This window comes from Hyperolius riggenbachi, chromosome 11 (genome assembly GCF_040937935.1).
Source record: "Hyperolius riggenbachi isolate aHypRig1 chromosome 11, aHypRig1.pri, whole genome shotgun sequence".
In the NCBI taxonomy this organism is placed as follows: Eukaryota; Metazoa; Chordata; class Amphibia; order Anura; family Hyperoliidae; genus Hyperolius; species Hyperolius riggenbachi.
Genome location: NC_090656.1, coordinates 248,419,350 through 248,433,171, shown reverse-complemented (window position 1 = coordinate 248,433,171; position 13,822 = coordinate 248,419,350). Strand labels below are relative to the sequence as shown.

At 47.8% G+C, this 13,822-nt stretch overlaps 1 protein-coding gene across 1 annotated transcript in view; it reads right to left on the bottom strand.

Annotated features, from left to right (window-relative positions):
- Positions 1-13,822, bottom strand: part of PDHX (pyruvate dehydrogenase complex component X) — a 234,356-nt gene that overhangs the window by 87,536 nt on the left and 132,998 nt on the right. The window contains exons 7-8 of the mRNA XM_068260171.1: positions 11,201-11,348; positions 1,153-1,211 (exon numbers count right to left, since the gene is read on the bottom strand). Of these exons, the coding sequence (XP_068116272.1) occupies positions 1,153-1,211; positions 11,201-11,348 (207 nt within the window). The remainder of the gene's footprint in view (positions 1-1,152; positions 1,212-11,200; positions 11,349-13,822) is intronic.

Below are 13,822 nucleotides of genomic sequence, written 5' to 3'. Positions count from 1 at the left end.
CCATAAAGCCTCACTGAGCCAGGGGGGCGAGGCCATACCACTATGGCTGACTATCCAGCAGAGGGCGGTCTCATACTGGGCGCATATACAGAGCAGCAACCCCAGCACTTACCACCATAAAGCCTCACTGAGCCAGAGTGGCGAGGCCATACCACTATGGCTGACTATCCAGCAGAGGGCGCTCTCATACTGGGTGCATATACAGAGCAGTAACCCCAGCACTTAGACCATAAAGCCTCACTGAGCCAGGGGGGCGAGGCCATACCACTATGGCTGACTATCCAGCAGAGGGCGCTCTCATACTGGGCGCATATACAGAGCAGCAACCCCAGCACTTACCACCATAAAGCCTCACTGAGCCAGGGGGGCGAGGCCATACCACTATGGCTGACTATCCAGCAGAGGGCGCTCTCATACTGGGTGCATATACAGAGCAGTAACCCCAGCACTTAGACCATAAAGCCTCACTGAGCCAGGGGGGCGAGGCCATACCACTATGGCTGACTATCCAGCAGAGGGCGCTCTTATACTGGGCGCATATACAGAGCAGCAACCCCAGCACTTACCATCATAAAGCCTCACTGAGCCAGGGGGGCGAGGCCATACCACTATGGCTGACTATCCAGCAGAGGGCGCTCTCATACTGGGCGCATATACAGAGCAGTAACCCCAGCACTTAGACCATAAAGCCTCACTGAGCCAGGGGGGCGAGGCCATACCACACGCTCTCAAGCAAAGCATCAGCAGCCAGCCCAGCCAAGGCCACCAACACAGGCTGACAAAAGCCCAAATAAAAGGAACGATAGAAAGCTGCAAGGACCGATACCTAGAGGAATGGAGAAGTGACATAAAGAACTCCCAGAAACTCACTGTCTACCAATCACTTGAGAGAGAGAGAGACGGAGGAGATATATATATATATGAATATACGAGAGAGAGAGAGAGAGAGAGAGAGAGAGAGAGAGAGAGAGAGAGAGAGAGAGAGAGAGAGAGAGAGACACGCAGCAACAGCATAATCAGTGATACATCATTTCATTATTGATCTGGGAGAAATCTGGGGATGATGTAACACAATGATGTTGCACTTACCCTTTACAGAAATGATCATGCTGCAGAGTAAAGCATACAACAAAAGCCAGTATAAATGCTCACCTTCAGGGTTGCGGCCGTGGCTTTGATGATGAAGTCGTTCACAGACACTTTAATATTATCTGAAAAAAGAAGAAAATAAACAGATAATGGATAAAAAATGATCAACGAATGTGGATGTGACTGTTTTCAGCCAATCAGTATCTCAGAATTCCTGCTAGAATGATGACATCCTATCAGAAAGGGCATCAGGGCAAAGGGCTGTGAACACGTCCAGGGCCTGTTTTAGGGCTTTTGTAAACAGACGTGTACGCAGAATCCTGGCTCATTGCCTCAAATAAGGATATTTAAATATGTCATAAAGGAGGTGTCAAAGGGGTGTGGCCAAGAAAACAGCAAAGTCTGTTAACCAGTTGCACATTAGCTTGCAAATTTCTTTCATGCAAACAAATCATGCAGGGACCAACGCTATCCCTATTTCTTACAAAAGAATGCATTCTCTTGCGTAATCACATACTGATTGGTGCCCTACCTGGCCCAAGAGAGGATGTCAGCATATGTGCTCCTAATCCTTAAAGGACAACTGAAGTGAGAAGACTATGGAGGCTGCCAGGTTTATTTCCTTTTAAACAAAACCAGTTGCCTGGCTGTCCTGCAGATCAATGTGGCTGCAGTATTGTCTGAATCACACCAGAAAGAAGCATGGAGCTACTCTGTAAGATCTGACAATAATGTCAGAAACACCTGATCTGCTGCATGCTTGTTCAGGGGCTGCCAGACAACTGGTATTGCTTAAAATGAAATACACATGGCAGCCTCCATATGCCTCTCTTGTCAGTTGTCCTTTAAGATAGACTGATGACCTGTATAGCTTGCAGGTTTACACTATGCATGTTACAGGGCCAGAGTTCGGAAACATATGAACATAATAACTATGGGGAACCATTGCGAAGGTGTATGCGACTATGCAAAAGGCATATTTACACTCATCCAATCAAAATGACCGAGGTTAAATTGGTATGAGACTCAGCCTTTCTTCTTCGCTCTAAAAGATTATTTACAGCACAAAATCTACTGCTACAAAAAATTGAAGCAGCATTCAAACAGTTAAACACAATACTTTGTACTTCAGTGGAAAACTCCTTGCTTCAGTGGGCAGCTTCTGGCCGCATCCGAAGACATGATAACATTATCTATTGTATTAGTATACAGCTAGCAGCATGCTGAAACTGAGCTGTACTGAGCGTAAAAAAGCAAAGAGAGGTGAAAAATGAACACTAGATTGACGTTAATATATAAATACAGCAGCTGTGCAATAAAATGCAATGGCAGCTTCCAGAGCAGATAAACTGTACTTTGGGAACGTGTAGTTTGTAAACAGACATTAAAACAAAACAATGTTATGTCAGGCTGGGTGCACACATAGTAGAAACGCTAGCCTTGCGGGAAACGCAGCGTTTTTGCCACTAATGGAAGTCTATGCGCCGCAGAAAAAAACGCACATGCATATGTGTTTTACCGTATGCGTTTCACAAAATCATGGTTCTGTTGCATATTATGCAGGATGGCTCCAAAACCGCACATAACGAAAGTCTATGGGAACGCAATGGTGTGGGTTTTTCATGCGTTTTTATATGCATTTTTAATTTAAAAAATTGTTTAGTTATGCATTTTCGCTTCCGGTCGTCTTCCTAGTGATTTGATAAACCGCAAATGAAAAACACATACAAAATGCATATTAGCGAACCGCAAACGCATTAAAACGCATGCAAAACGCATCCCAAACGCACCAAAAACACATTGAAACGCACACAACATAAAACTTGACTTAAACCGCAGACTTTCATGTTATGTTATGTGTGAAACCAGCCTCAGAATTTTATCTCGCTATAAACACAATATGACCAATAGGTGACAGGGACACTTGGTGATAAGTGGAAGTATAACATTCCGCCTGTAGAGCTGTGTATCTGGGGGCCGTGTGTCTGGGCACAGGCGGAGGCAGTCAGCTGGAGCCACTGGGTAGCAGTAAAGCGGTTAAGCCAGTAATCTCGGCAGATGAGGACATTGCTTTACACGGTGCTGTTACACAATTCTGATTGAATAATCCCCCCCCCCCCGTCCCCTGAGCTGTGCACATGCTGCCCTCGCCAAGACCCTCGCAGACCACAGCTGGCAGCAGAGTGTGGGAACCTGCTGCCAGGGTGACCTGTCGCTGGGGAATCTGTGACAGCCAATCACAGGAGGGAGATTTGCACGCAGAATTGTGTTTCTTTTCCACTGCTGCAATCTGTCAGGTGCGTTTGCGACAGGAGGAAAAATATTTTCTATTTCTGAATCGTGGGCAAAAAAATCTCATAGCAGTGCATTGCTATGCGATTTCCCTCAAAGTATAGAAGGCCTATCGCACGAAACATACAGCAGGCACCGCGATGGTGTGCGGGAAAAAACTTGTTGCAATCGCAGCGCACTCATGGCAATATTCCGTTGAAGTACCTAATGTTCTGCGATCTTCAAGCAAACGGAACTTGATCGCAAAACGCTGATAGTGAAAGAGGGCCCCCTAGGGAGCATACTAGACTAACAGTCCGGCACGCCAAAACTGCAGTAATCATTATCAGTGATATTGGGGGCCACGCCACAGACCCAATCAGAACGCTGAGCAGGGCTGTCACACTTTCTCCCGGGTTTCCATGCAATTTATACATTTTCTGCCGCTCTGCAATCGTGTTTTCCCATCTGCGATTTTCCCCTTTTTGTTTGCGATTTTCCATATTGTGGCGGAATACACTAATTGGCATTGTGTGAAAAAACAGAAAGCTGTCGGATTTTAAAACTCTAAAAAAAAGCAACCTGGAAGGCAAATAATATAGATTTAAAAAAAAATTGGTAAGTGTATGGCCACCTTAAAGAGAAACCGTGACCAAGGACTGAACTTCCTCCCAATCAGTAGCGGACACCCCCTTTCCACCAAGAAATCTTTTCCTTTTCACAAATGGATCATCAGGGGGCGCTGTATGGCTAATATTGTGGTGAAACCCCTCCCACAGTGTGATGTCAGGACCATGGTGCTGACATCACACTGTGGGAGCCTTGTTGTATTGTGGGAAATAATAGCTGTTTCCAACTGCCAAAAAAGCAAGCAGCATCTCCTTCCACTGACATTACCTCCCAGCTGTAAAAATGTCACCACGTGTGATAAATGTCAGAATGTAAATCAGGGAGAGGAAAGATTTTACAATGAGCAAACACAGACTAAATCATTTATACATAATTATTGTAAAAAAGCCTTCTCGCTCCTCTCTCAGTTCCTGTTCTAGCGCTGTCACCACAGTTCCAATCTGCCGCCATGGGAGGCTTCTGAAGTCTTGGAGGGTGCTCCTCCGAGTGCTCCTGGGAGGCAGGCAGCTCGGTACCCGCGCATGCGTGAGCGCGCTAGCGCAGTACAGGGCCGCCTGTCTCCGGGAGCACTTCTGAAGCCTTCCACAGCGGTACAAATCAGTATTCGACCGATCGGTCAAATACTGCTACCAGGGGTGACAGCGCTGGAACGAGGGGACCGAGAGAGGCATAGGAAGGCTCTATAGGACCCAGTGCCTTCTTAAAGGGAACCTAAACCGAGAGGGATATGGAGGTTTCCTGTTAAACAATACCAGTTGCCTGGCAGTCCTGCTGATCTCTTTGTCTGCATTAGTGGCTGAATCACACACCTGAAACAAGCATGCAGCTAATCCAGTCTGACTTCAGTCAGAGCACCTGATCTGCTGCATGCTTGTTCAGGGGCTGTGACAGAGTATTAGAGACACAGGATCAGCAGGAGAGTCAAGCAACTGGTATTATTAGGAAAAATCCATATCCTTCTCAGTTTAGGTTCCCTTTAAAGAGACTGAAGCGAGTCTTAATCCACGTTTTTCACTTCTATTTATGTGAAGCACTATAACCCCTGCTAAAACGCCACATCCCCGCGTCAAAACGAGAGGTTTATACCCCCAAATCCCCTGTGCAAAATCCACTACTTTCCTGGTCGTGGATTTCGTTGCCCATGGAGGCAGTGCTTTGAGCTGCAGCTCTGCCTCCATGCGCGTCAATCTTCCCGTGGATCTCCGCCTCTCCCCCGCCCCTCACAAGCTTCCTTCACTGAGAGGGGCGGGGAGAGGCGGCGATCAGCGGGGATTGACGCGCAAAGAGGCAGAGCTACAGTCCTAAGCTCTGCCTCAAGCAGGAAGCGCTTCCCACACTTAGCAGAGGGGATTTGAGGGGTATAAACCCCTCGTTTTGCTGCAGGGATGCGGCGGTTTAGCACTAGCTATAGTGCCTAACATTAATAGAAGTGAAAAACATGGAATCAGACGCGCTTCAGAGTCTCTTTAAAGCGGACCCAAACCAAACATTTTTTTTTATTCAAAATATTTAGTTGCACCACTCTGACACATACAATGATAAATAAACACTCCTTCAAACCTATGATCATTTCAGTGCATGCTTTTCACCCTTCTCTTTCCATAACTAAGGTTACACAGGTGGCAACCATTAGCAATTCCTCCATTTCCAGACACCTCCTACTCCACCAGTGTGCCGGATTCTGTCCCGGCAATATGAAAGTAAGGGAGGGGATCCTCCAATAAATGTAAAATATTTTATATTTGTCATCATGCAGCTGAAAAAAGGCTGCTATTTATTATTATAATTTAGAAAATAGATTTTATTTCTGAAATCTTGTATTTTTAATTTGGGTCCACTTTAAGTATCTGGTTTTTTTTTTGTTTTCAGTTTACATTCACTTTAACCACTTGAGCCCCAGAGGTTTATAAATCCCCCCCCCCCCCTCCTACCCCCATCACCAGGCCATTATTTACAATTCAGCACTTCACAACTTTTACGGTTTATTGCTCGGTCATACAACTTACCACCCAAACTAATTTTACCTCTTTTTCTTCTCACAAATACAGCTTTCTTTTGGAGGTATCGGATTGCTGCTATTTTTATTACTCAAAATATACCAATGTTTTTACAAAAAAATATTTCTTCTCCCCCCCCCCCCCTCCCAAATTGGCCCTAGACTATGATACATACACTACACGATATATACAAAGACATATGACTATGGTAGGGATTAGATTGTGAGCCCCTCAGAGGGACAGTTATGCAACAAGACAATATACTCTGTACAGCGCTGCGGAAGATGTTAGTGCTATGTAAATACTTTTTTGTTTACTCAAAAATCAATTCTTTATTTTTATCTGGTAAACCAGTAATACGGATGCTAACCAGGCAATCCAAAAGCTAAACATCACTATTACTTTTCTTGTTGATAAATGATCATTCCCCAGTTTACCTGACTCTTATTTGGTACGTTGCCGCACAAAGGAAGTTGCAGGGCATGCTGGGTTGTCTCTTTTTGCTTCTGTACATTAGTTAAAGAGACACTGAAGCGAGACTAAATCTCGCTTCAGGTCTTATATATAGCAGGGGCACGTGTGCCCCTGCTAAAACGCCGCTATCCCGCGGCTTAACGGGGGTCCCTTCACCCCCAACCCACCCCCCGCAAACCTGGGTCGGAAAAAGGTCGCTGGAGCTGATCTTCCTGGAGGCAGGGCTAACGGCTGCAGCCCTGCCTCCAGTCGCGTCTATCAGACGCGCATCGCCGCCTCTCCCCCGCCCCTCTCAGTGAAGGAAGACTGAGAGGGGCGGGGGAGAGGCGGAGGTACACGTCTGACAGACGCGCATGGGGCAGGGCTGCGTCGGTTAGCCCTGCCCCAACCAGGAAGCGCTCCCCCGCTGCTCGGAGGGGGTTTGGGGGGACAGGGACCCCCGTTAAGCCGCGCTATAGCGGCGTTTTAGCAGGGGCACGCATGCCCCTGCTAGCTATGAGGTCTGAAGCGAGATCTATTCTCGCTTCAGACTCTCTTTAAGTCTGAGGGGAAATAAAGAAGCAAAAAAAGACAACCCAGCATGCCCTGCAACTTCCTTTTTGCTGCAGATGTACCAAATAAGAGTCAGGTAAACTGGGGAATGATCATTTATAGACAAGAAAAGTAATAGTGATGTTTAGCTTTTGGATTGCCTGGTTAGCAACCCTATTACTTGTTTACCAGATAAAAATAAAGAATTGATTTTTGATATTATGCCCGACAGTTACACTTTAACAGGCTCGTTATTCATTATTGCTAAACTCCTGATAGCACGTAATTGGAATAGCACATCAATACCAACCATTACATGAATCTTTTCAGACATGAATAACATTTGCAGATTGGATGATTTATACTACAGTGCACATGACCGAAATGAAGCCTTTGTAGCCAAATGGGCAGTGTGGTATAGAGAATCTGAGACGGCCAAGTCGCTCCTTACCTCTTGAATATCTTACATTTAATCTTAAAGGGATACTGTAGGAGGGTCGGGGGAAAATGAGTTGTACTTACCCGGGGCTTCTAATGGTCCCCCGCACACATCCTGTGTTGGCGCAGCCACTCACCGATGCTCCGCCCCCCGCAGACATTCTGTTCCCGCGCAGCCACTCACCGATGCTCCGCCCCCCGCAGACATCCTGTGCCCGCGCAGCCACTCACCGATGCTCCGCCCCCCGCAGACATCCTGTGCCCGCGCAGCCACTCACCGATGCTCCGCCCCCCGCAGACATCCTGTGCCCGCGCAGCCACTCACCGATGCTCCGCCCCCCGCAGACATCCTGTGCCCGCGCAGCCACTCACCGATGCTCCGCCCCCCCGCAGACATCCTGTGCCCGCGCAGCCACTCACCGATGCTCCGGCCCCGCCTCCAGTTCACTTCTGGAATTTCAGACTTTAAAGTCTGAAAACCACTGCGCTTGTGTTGCCGTGTCCTCACTCCCGCTGATGTCACCAGGAATGTATAGCACAAGCCCAGTATGGTCTGTACCTGTGCAGTACGCTCCTGGTGACATCAGCGGGAGCGAGGACACCGCAATGCAGGCGCAGTGGTTTTCAGACTTTAAAGTCTGAAATTCCAGAAGGGAACCGGAGGCGAGCCGGAGCAACGGTGAGTGGCTGCGCGGGCACAGGATGTCTGCGGGGGGCGGAGCATCGGTGAGTGGCTGCGCGGGCACAGGATGTCTGCGGGGGGCGGAGCATCGGTGAGTGGCTGCGCGGGAACAGGATGTCTGCGGGGGGGCGGAGCATCGGTGAGTGGCTGCGCGGGAACAGGATGTCTGCGGGGGGCGGAGCATCGGTGAGTGGCTGCGCGGGAACAGGATGTCTGCAGGGCCGGAGCATCGGTGAGTGGCTGCGCGGGAACAGGATGTCTGCGGGGGGCGGAGCATCGGTGAGTGGCTGCGCGGGAACAGGATGTCTGCGGGGGGCGGAGCATCGGTGAGTGGCTGCGCGGGAACAGGATGTCTGCGGGGGACCATTAGAAGCCCCGGGTAAGTTCAACTCATTTTCCCCTGACCCCCTACAGTGTCCCTTTAAAGTTCACTACTCAAATCTCTGAGTGTGGAGCCTTGTGAGACCCAGCCCCATGAACCATACTCTAATAGCCCTCTCTGTCTCTGTCATTGGAGGATACCCATACACCACCTTTTAGGTTTACTACTAGAGGTTACTTTTATATAGTAGCTGCATAGACGAAGAACTCTTGTGTTTTCTACTTCCTTTCATTTCTTTTCCTCAGGGGTTAGACCCCCCCCCTGACTCTTCCCTCTGGCTTTCCTGTCTCTTAAGAGATTATTATAGCTCGGTTAACTATACTATTTATATGATAATATATTTTTTGATTACTTTACATTTTGTAAGCCTTTGTAATCGGCTGAGAAAATATACTGCATTTTTCTAATGTTGAATCCTACTTCTAACAACACCACTCAACGCATTTGAAATATGCTGTATGCCTGATACTCTCAGTATTATTTTCTATGACTTGCTCTTGTTTCAATAAAAAGTTGTATTACAAAAAAAAAACAACAACAAAAAACAGCCTGCCAGCACTGATCAGCAGCTGGCAGGCTGATCGCTGGGGCCCGCTGTTTACAGTGAAGGGAGCGAGCCTGAGCTCCTCTCAAATCTCGCTCCTCGTGAGATGACGTCATATGGCGTCGCTGAGACATGAGAAAGCTGCTCTCCCGCCGACATCCTATGTTACGCAGATGGGAATCGGTTAAGTAATTGCTGTGCAAACAAAGTAGATAAAGTTTTCTGCCTCCACCCTGGATACAGCAGAAGCATTGCTGCCTTGTTTACATACTTCAGTACACCTCAAAAGCAATCTGATCAATTAGCTTCTCAGTGAAGTGGAAATTTGAATCATGTATCCTCCCAGTAATTTGGAAACCAATAAGTGTTTTTCTTATTAGCTTTATTCTGTGTTTAGCCATAGATGAAATTTGAGCTTCTTCCCACTTCAAGAGAGTATTTAAAGAGGAACTCCAGTGAAAATAATGTAATAAAAAAGTGCTTCATTTTTACAATAATTATGTATAAATGATTTAGTCAGTGTTTGCTCATTGTAAAATCTTTTAAATCCCCAATTTACATTCTGACATTTATTACATGGTGACATTTTTGCTGTTGGCAGGTGATGTAGTTGCTGCTTGCTGTTTTGGCAGTTGGAAACAGCTGTAAACAGCTATTTCACACAATGCAACGAGGTTCACAGACAGGAAACTGCCAGGAGTACCACGGTCCTCAGAGTTTCTTGTGGGAGGGGTTTCACCACAATATCAGCCATACAGCGCCCCCTGATGGTCTGTGTGTGAAAAGGAATAGATTTCTCATGTAAAAGGGGGTATCAGCGACTGATTGGGATAAAGTTCAATTCTTGGCCGGAGTTTCTCTTTAAGGGTCAAATGAAGTGAGAGGGATATGGAGGCTGCCATAGTTATTTCAATTTAAGCAATACCGGTTGCCTGGCTGTCCTGCTGTTCCTCTGCCTCTAATACCGTTAGCCATTGCCCCTGAACAAGCATGGAGCATAACAGGCATTTCTGACATGATTGTCAGATCTGACAAGATTAGCTGCATGCTTGTTTGTGGTGTTATTCAGACACTACTGCAGCCAAATAGACCAGCAGGGCAGCCAGGCAACTGGTATTGATTAATAGGAAATACATATGGCAGCCTTCACATACCTCTCGTTACAATTGTCCTTTAAAACTTGTGCCGTATACAGTATATAAATAATATTTCCACTGAGTACCCAGTCCCTAAACGTTCAGGTCTTTTTTTCTCCAATCCTGGTAATGTGTAGATGTGAAGTGAAGGGGTACGTGTGAGACCCCCTGAATTTAACCGATTGCCCACTATGAGCCATAACCATCTGCACGTCAGTTTTCTGGAGCGCCAGAAAAACGTCAGGGAGAAAAAAAACGACCTTTCCTGGTTAATTGGTCAGCAACATAGAACGGGTTAAAACTAATACAGCTTTGCACAAAAACATTTTAGACTATTCAGTTAAAAGCCACCAGATTAAGGAAAATAGGTTGGATTTCTTTCTCCCCCTGTGGTTTGTGTAATCCTGTGTGCTCAGCGCCGTCCCGCTCCATAATGGAGGGGGTTATACTGCTGACGCATCATTCCTCTTCCCACACTTCAGGCTCCGCGCATTGCTCTAAACCAACTGCGGGACCGGCGTCTGCTGGAACCGGCGCTGCAAGACCACATGCTCCATACATAGACACACAACGCTGTACAACTCCACACGCTGCCAATGCACCAGGGGGGACGATATACAGCACTTGGAGGACAGTGGCCAGGGGTCAATTACGCAAGTCGGTCATCAGGATATTGCACGCCGATGCTGCCGGGTGCCAGATCGACTGCGTGCAACCGAGATTTTTTTTTTAAGCATATCCACGCAAAGCTTTTGACAGATGTTGGCCCGAAATGTATCAAATCATTGATCAGGCGGACATGTGGTGGCACCGGTTTTCATCAGATTCAATAAAATGCTAGTTTGACTCTGTACAAAATCCGGTTATTAAGCGCTCCGACCCCCGTGACGGGATATCCCGGCTGCTGCCGCACATCATACAGACGGGCGACACATAACTGGCGCTGAACAAGACATCACTAATTAGGAAATAATTGTCTCCCGCGACCGTCCTCCAACCCTCAGGGGTCATTCCCCGCTTACTGACCTTTTGCCAACTCCTTCCTCAGTCTGAGGACCGCCTCGAGGTCGCAGTCGGCGCTGGCGTAGGAGTGCGGGATGGTGGTCTTGGACTCCGTCAGCCTCTTGGCAATAACCTTTCGGATGTTGCTGGTTGGTATTTCGGAAAACGTTCCCTAAAAGGCAAAGATTTCAGAGCCTTGAGTGTAATGCATTCGCGAGCGGGACATGGCGCCGCGTGCGTCATTGTGTTTCGTTCCAGCGGACACCGCGAGCAAAGTGACACTGACACGGGCTGTGATTTCTGGCAGAGCGAATAAGGGATACAGGGAACAAGAGAGACATATTATCACTGGGCTCGTCTACACAGTGTCAGAAACTGGACAGGAACCTGGAACACAAGAGGGTCTCGAGCTATGGAAGAGACGCCAAACTGCCATCAGTGTACAGCATACATGTCCTGCTCCGGCCCTTTCCGTTTATAGTTCCCTGGTGTCTAGTGGCCCCCTTCTCCTATACATTTCTTTGGTAATCTAGCGCATTCCCCCTCCTCTATATGGCTTTCCTGGTGATCTGAGGCTTACCCTCCAATATAGATTCTCTGGTGGTCTAGAGTTGTAAAGTGGGAAAACCACCTGAGGGTCACATCTGATGGCTCAGAGGGCCAGATTTGGCCCTCAGGTGGTTTTCCCACTCTTCATTAGGTTTGGCCAGCTCTAGACCACCAGAGAATCTATATTAGAGGGTAAGCCTTAGATCACCAGGAAAGCCATATAGAGGAGGAGGAGGGGGGGAGCACTAGATACCACTAGACACTAGGAAACTGTACAGGGGAGGGAGGGGGCCACTAAACATCAGGAAACTGTATGGGGGATGAAGGGAGCTATTAGACACCAGGGAACTGTATAGCGGAGGGAGGAGGGCCACTATACACCAGGGGACTGTATAGCGGAAGGAGGTGGCTATTAGACACCAGGGAACTGTATAAGGGAGGGAGGGGGCCACTAGACACCAGGGAACTGTATAGGAGAGGGGGTCACTATACACCAGGGAACTGTATAGGGGAGGGAGATGGCCACTAGACACCAGGGAACTGTATAAGCGAGGGAGGGGGGCACTATACACCAGGGGACAGTATAGGGGAAGAAGGACCACTAGACACCAGGGAACTGTATAGGGGAGGGGGTCACTATACACCAGGGAACTGTATAGGGGAGGGAGGGGGCCACTAGACACCAGGGAAATGTATAAGGGGAGGAGAAGGCAATTATTCACGAGGGGACCGTATAGGGGAAGAAGGACCACTAGACACCAGGGAACTGTATAAGACAAGACATATAACATTTATATTGCGCTTTTTTTCCTGTTGGACTCAAAGCGCCAGAGCTGCAGCCACTAGGGGGCGCTCTATAGGCAGTAGCAGTGTTAAGGAGACTTACCTAAGGTCTCCTACTGAATAGGTGCTGGCTAACTGAACAGGCAGAGCCGAGATTCGAACCCAGGTCTCCTGTGTCAGAGGCAGAGCCCTTAACCATTACACTTTCCAGGCACTTATATAAGGGGAGGAGGGGGCTATTAGACACCAGGGAACTTTACAAGGGAGAGAGGTGGCCACTAGACATTGAGGTTGGCCCGCAACTTGGTCCCAGAGCTCAATTTTGGCCCTTCTTGTATTGGAGTTTGATGCCCCTGGTGTACAGTGATCAGTACAGTCTGGTGTCTGACCCATTGCTCCCTTCCACACCCTCTGAGTGAGCAGGTCAGACTTAATGTGCACCCGAGACCTACAAAAATAGCCCCCTCCAGACTAATCGCTCCCTCATCGTCTTCCCAGGCCGCCTGAATCCTCCGCTGGTGGTCCGGTAATTCCGCCAGTCGGCACAGGACGCCCCAATTTTCGGAGTTAACAGGGCTCCTAACAGAGTATCCAGGAGGCGGAGGAGGATGGCAAGGGACCAATTACCCTAGAGGGGGCTGGAGGAAGCCCCGGGTATGTATAATGTTTTTTTGCTTACTTTAAGGTGGCCCAATAACGAGACAATTTGCCAAACGGTTATTTACGACCGATTTTTTGTATGAACTATTGGTAACAATCATTTGGGACCACTAATGGACAAAAATCTCCAAACCAATCAGATGAATGGTATTGATCAGATTTTCAGATCGATCCCATCAATCTGATTGGATTGGTTAAATGATTTTTGTCCATTAGTGATTCCAAACAAATCATTACTGATCATTCATAGAAAGAATCATTCGTAAACGATCGTTCGGCTAATTGTATGGTTAGTGGTCACCTTGACACATTACAGCCTAAAGTTGGCCATATATTTATTGTTTTTGTGTATGTGCATCCACCCGAATCGATCGTTTGAATGAATCTGAGAGAAACCCATGCCACAAACCATCCCCAATCTACCGATTTTCTGTTGAAACCACTCAATTTAGTCAATGGGGCAGGATGCAAAATTTCAGTCGCTGGGCGGTGGTTTGGGAGCGCATCGCTAGCGGCGTTGGATTCAACAGCTGACGAAGCTACACTCACCACAGTTTCCGGTCTCTTCTATCCCCGCTGGCTGCTGCTCCTTGTCCCAGGGGACCTGTGTGACGGTCTGAATACTACAGGCCAAATCCCAGAGGCCTCTAGTGA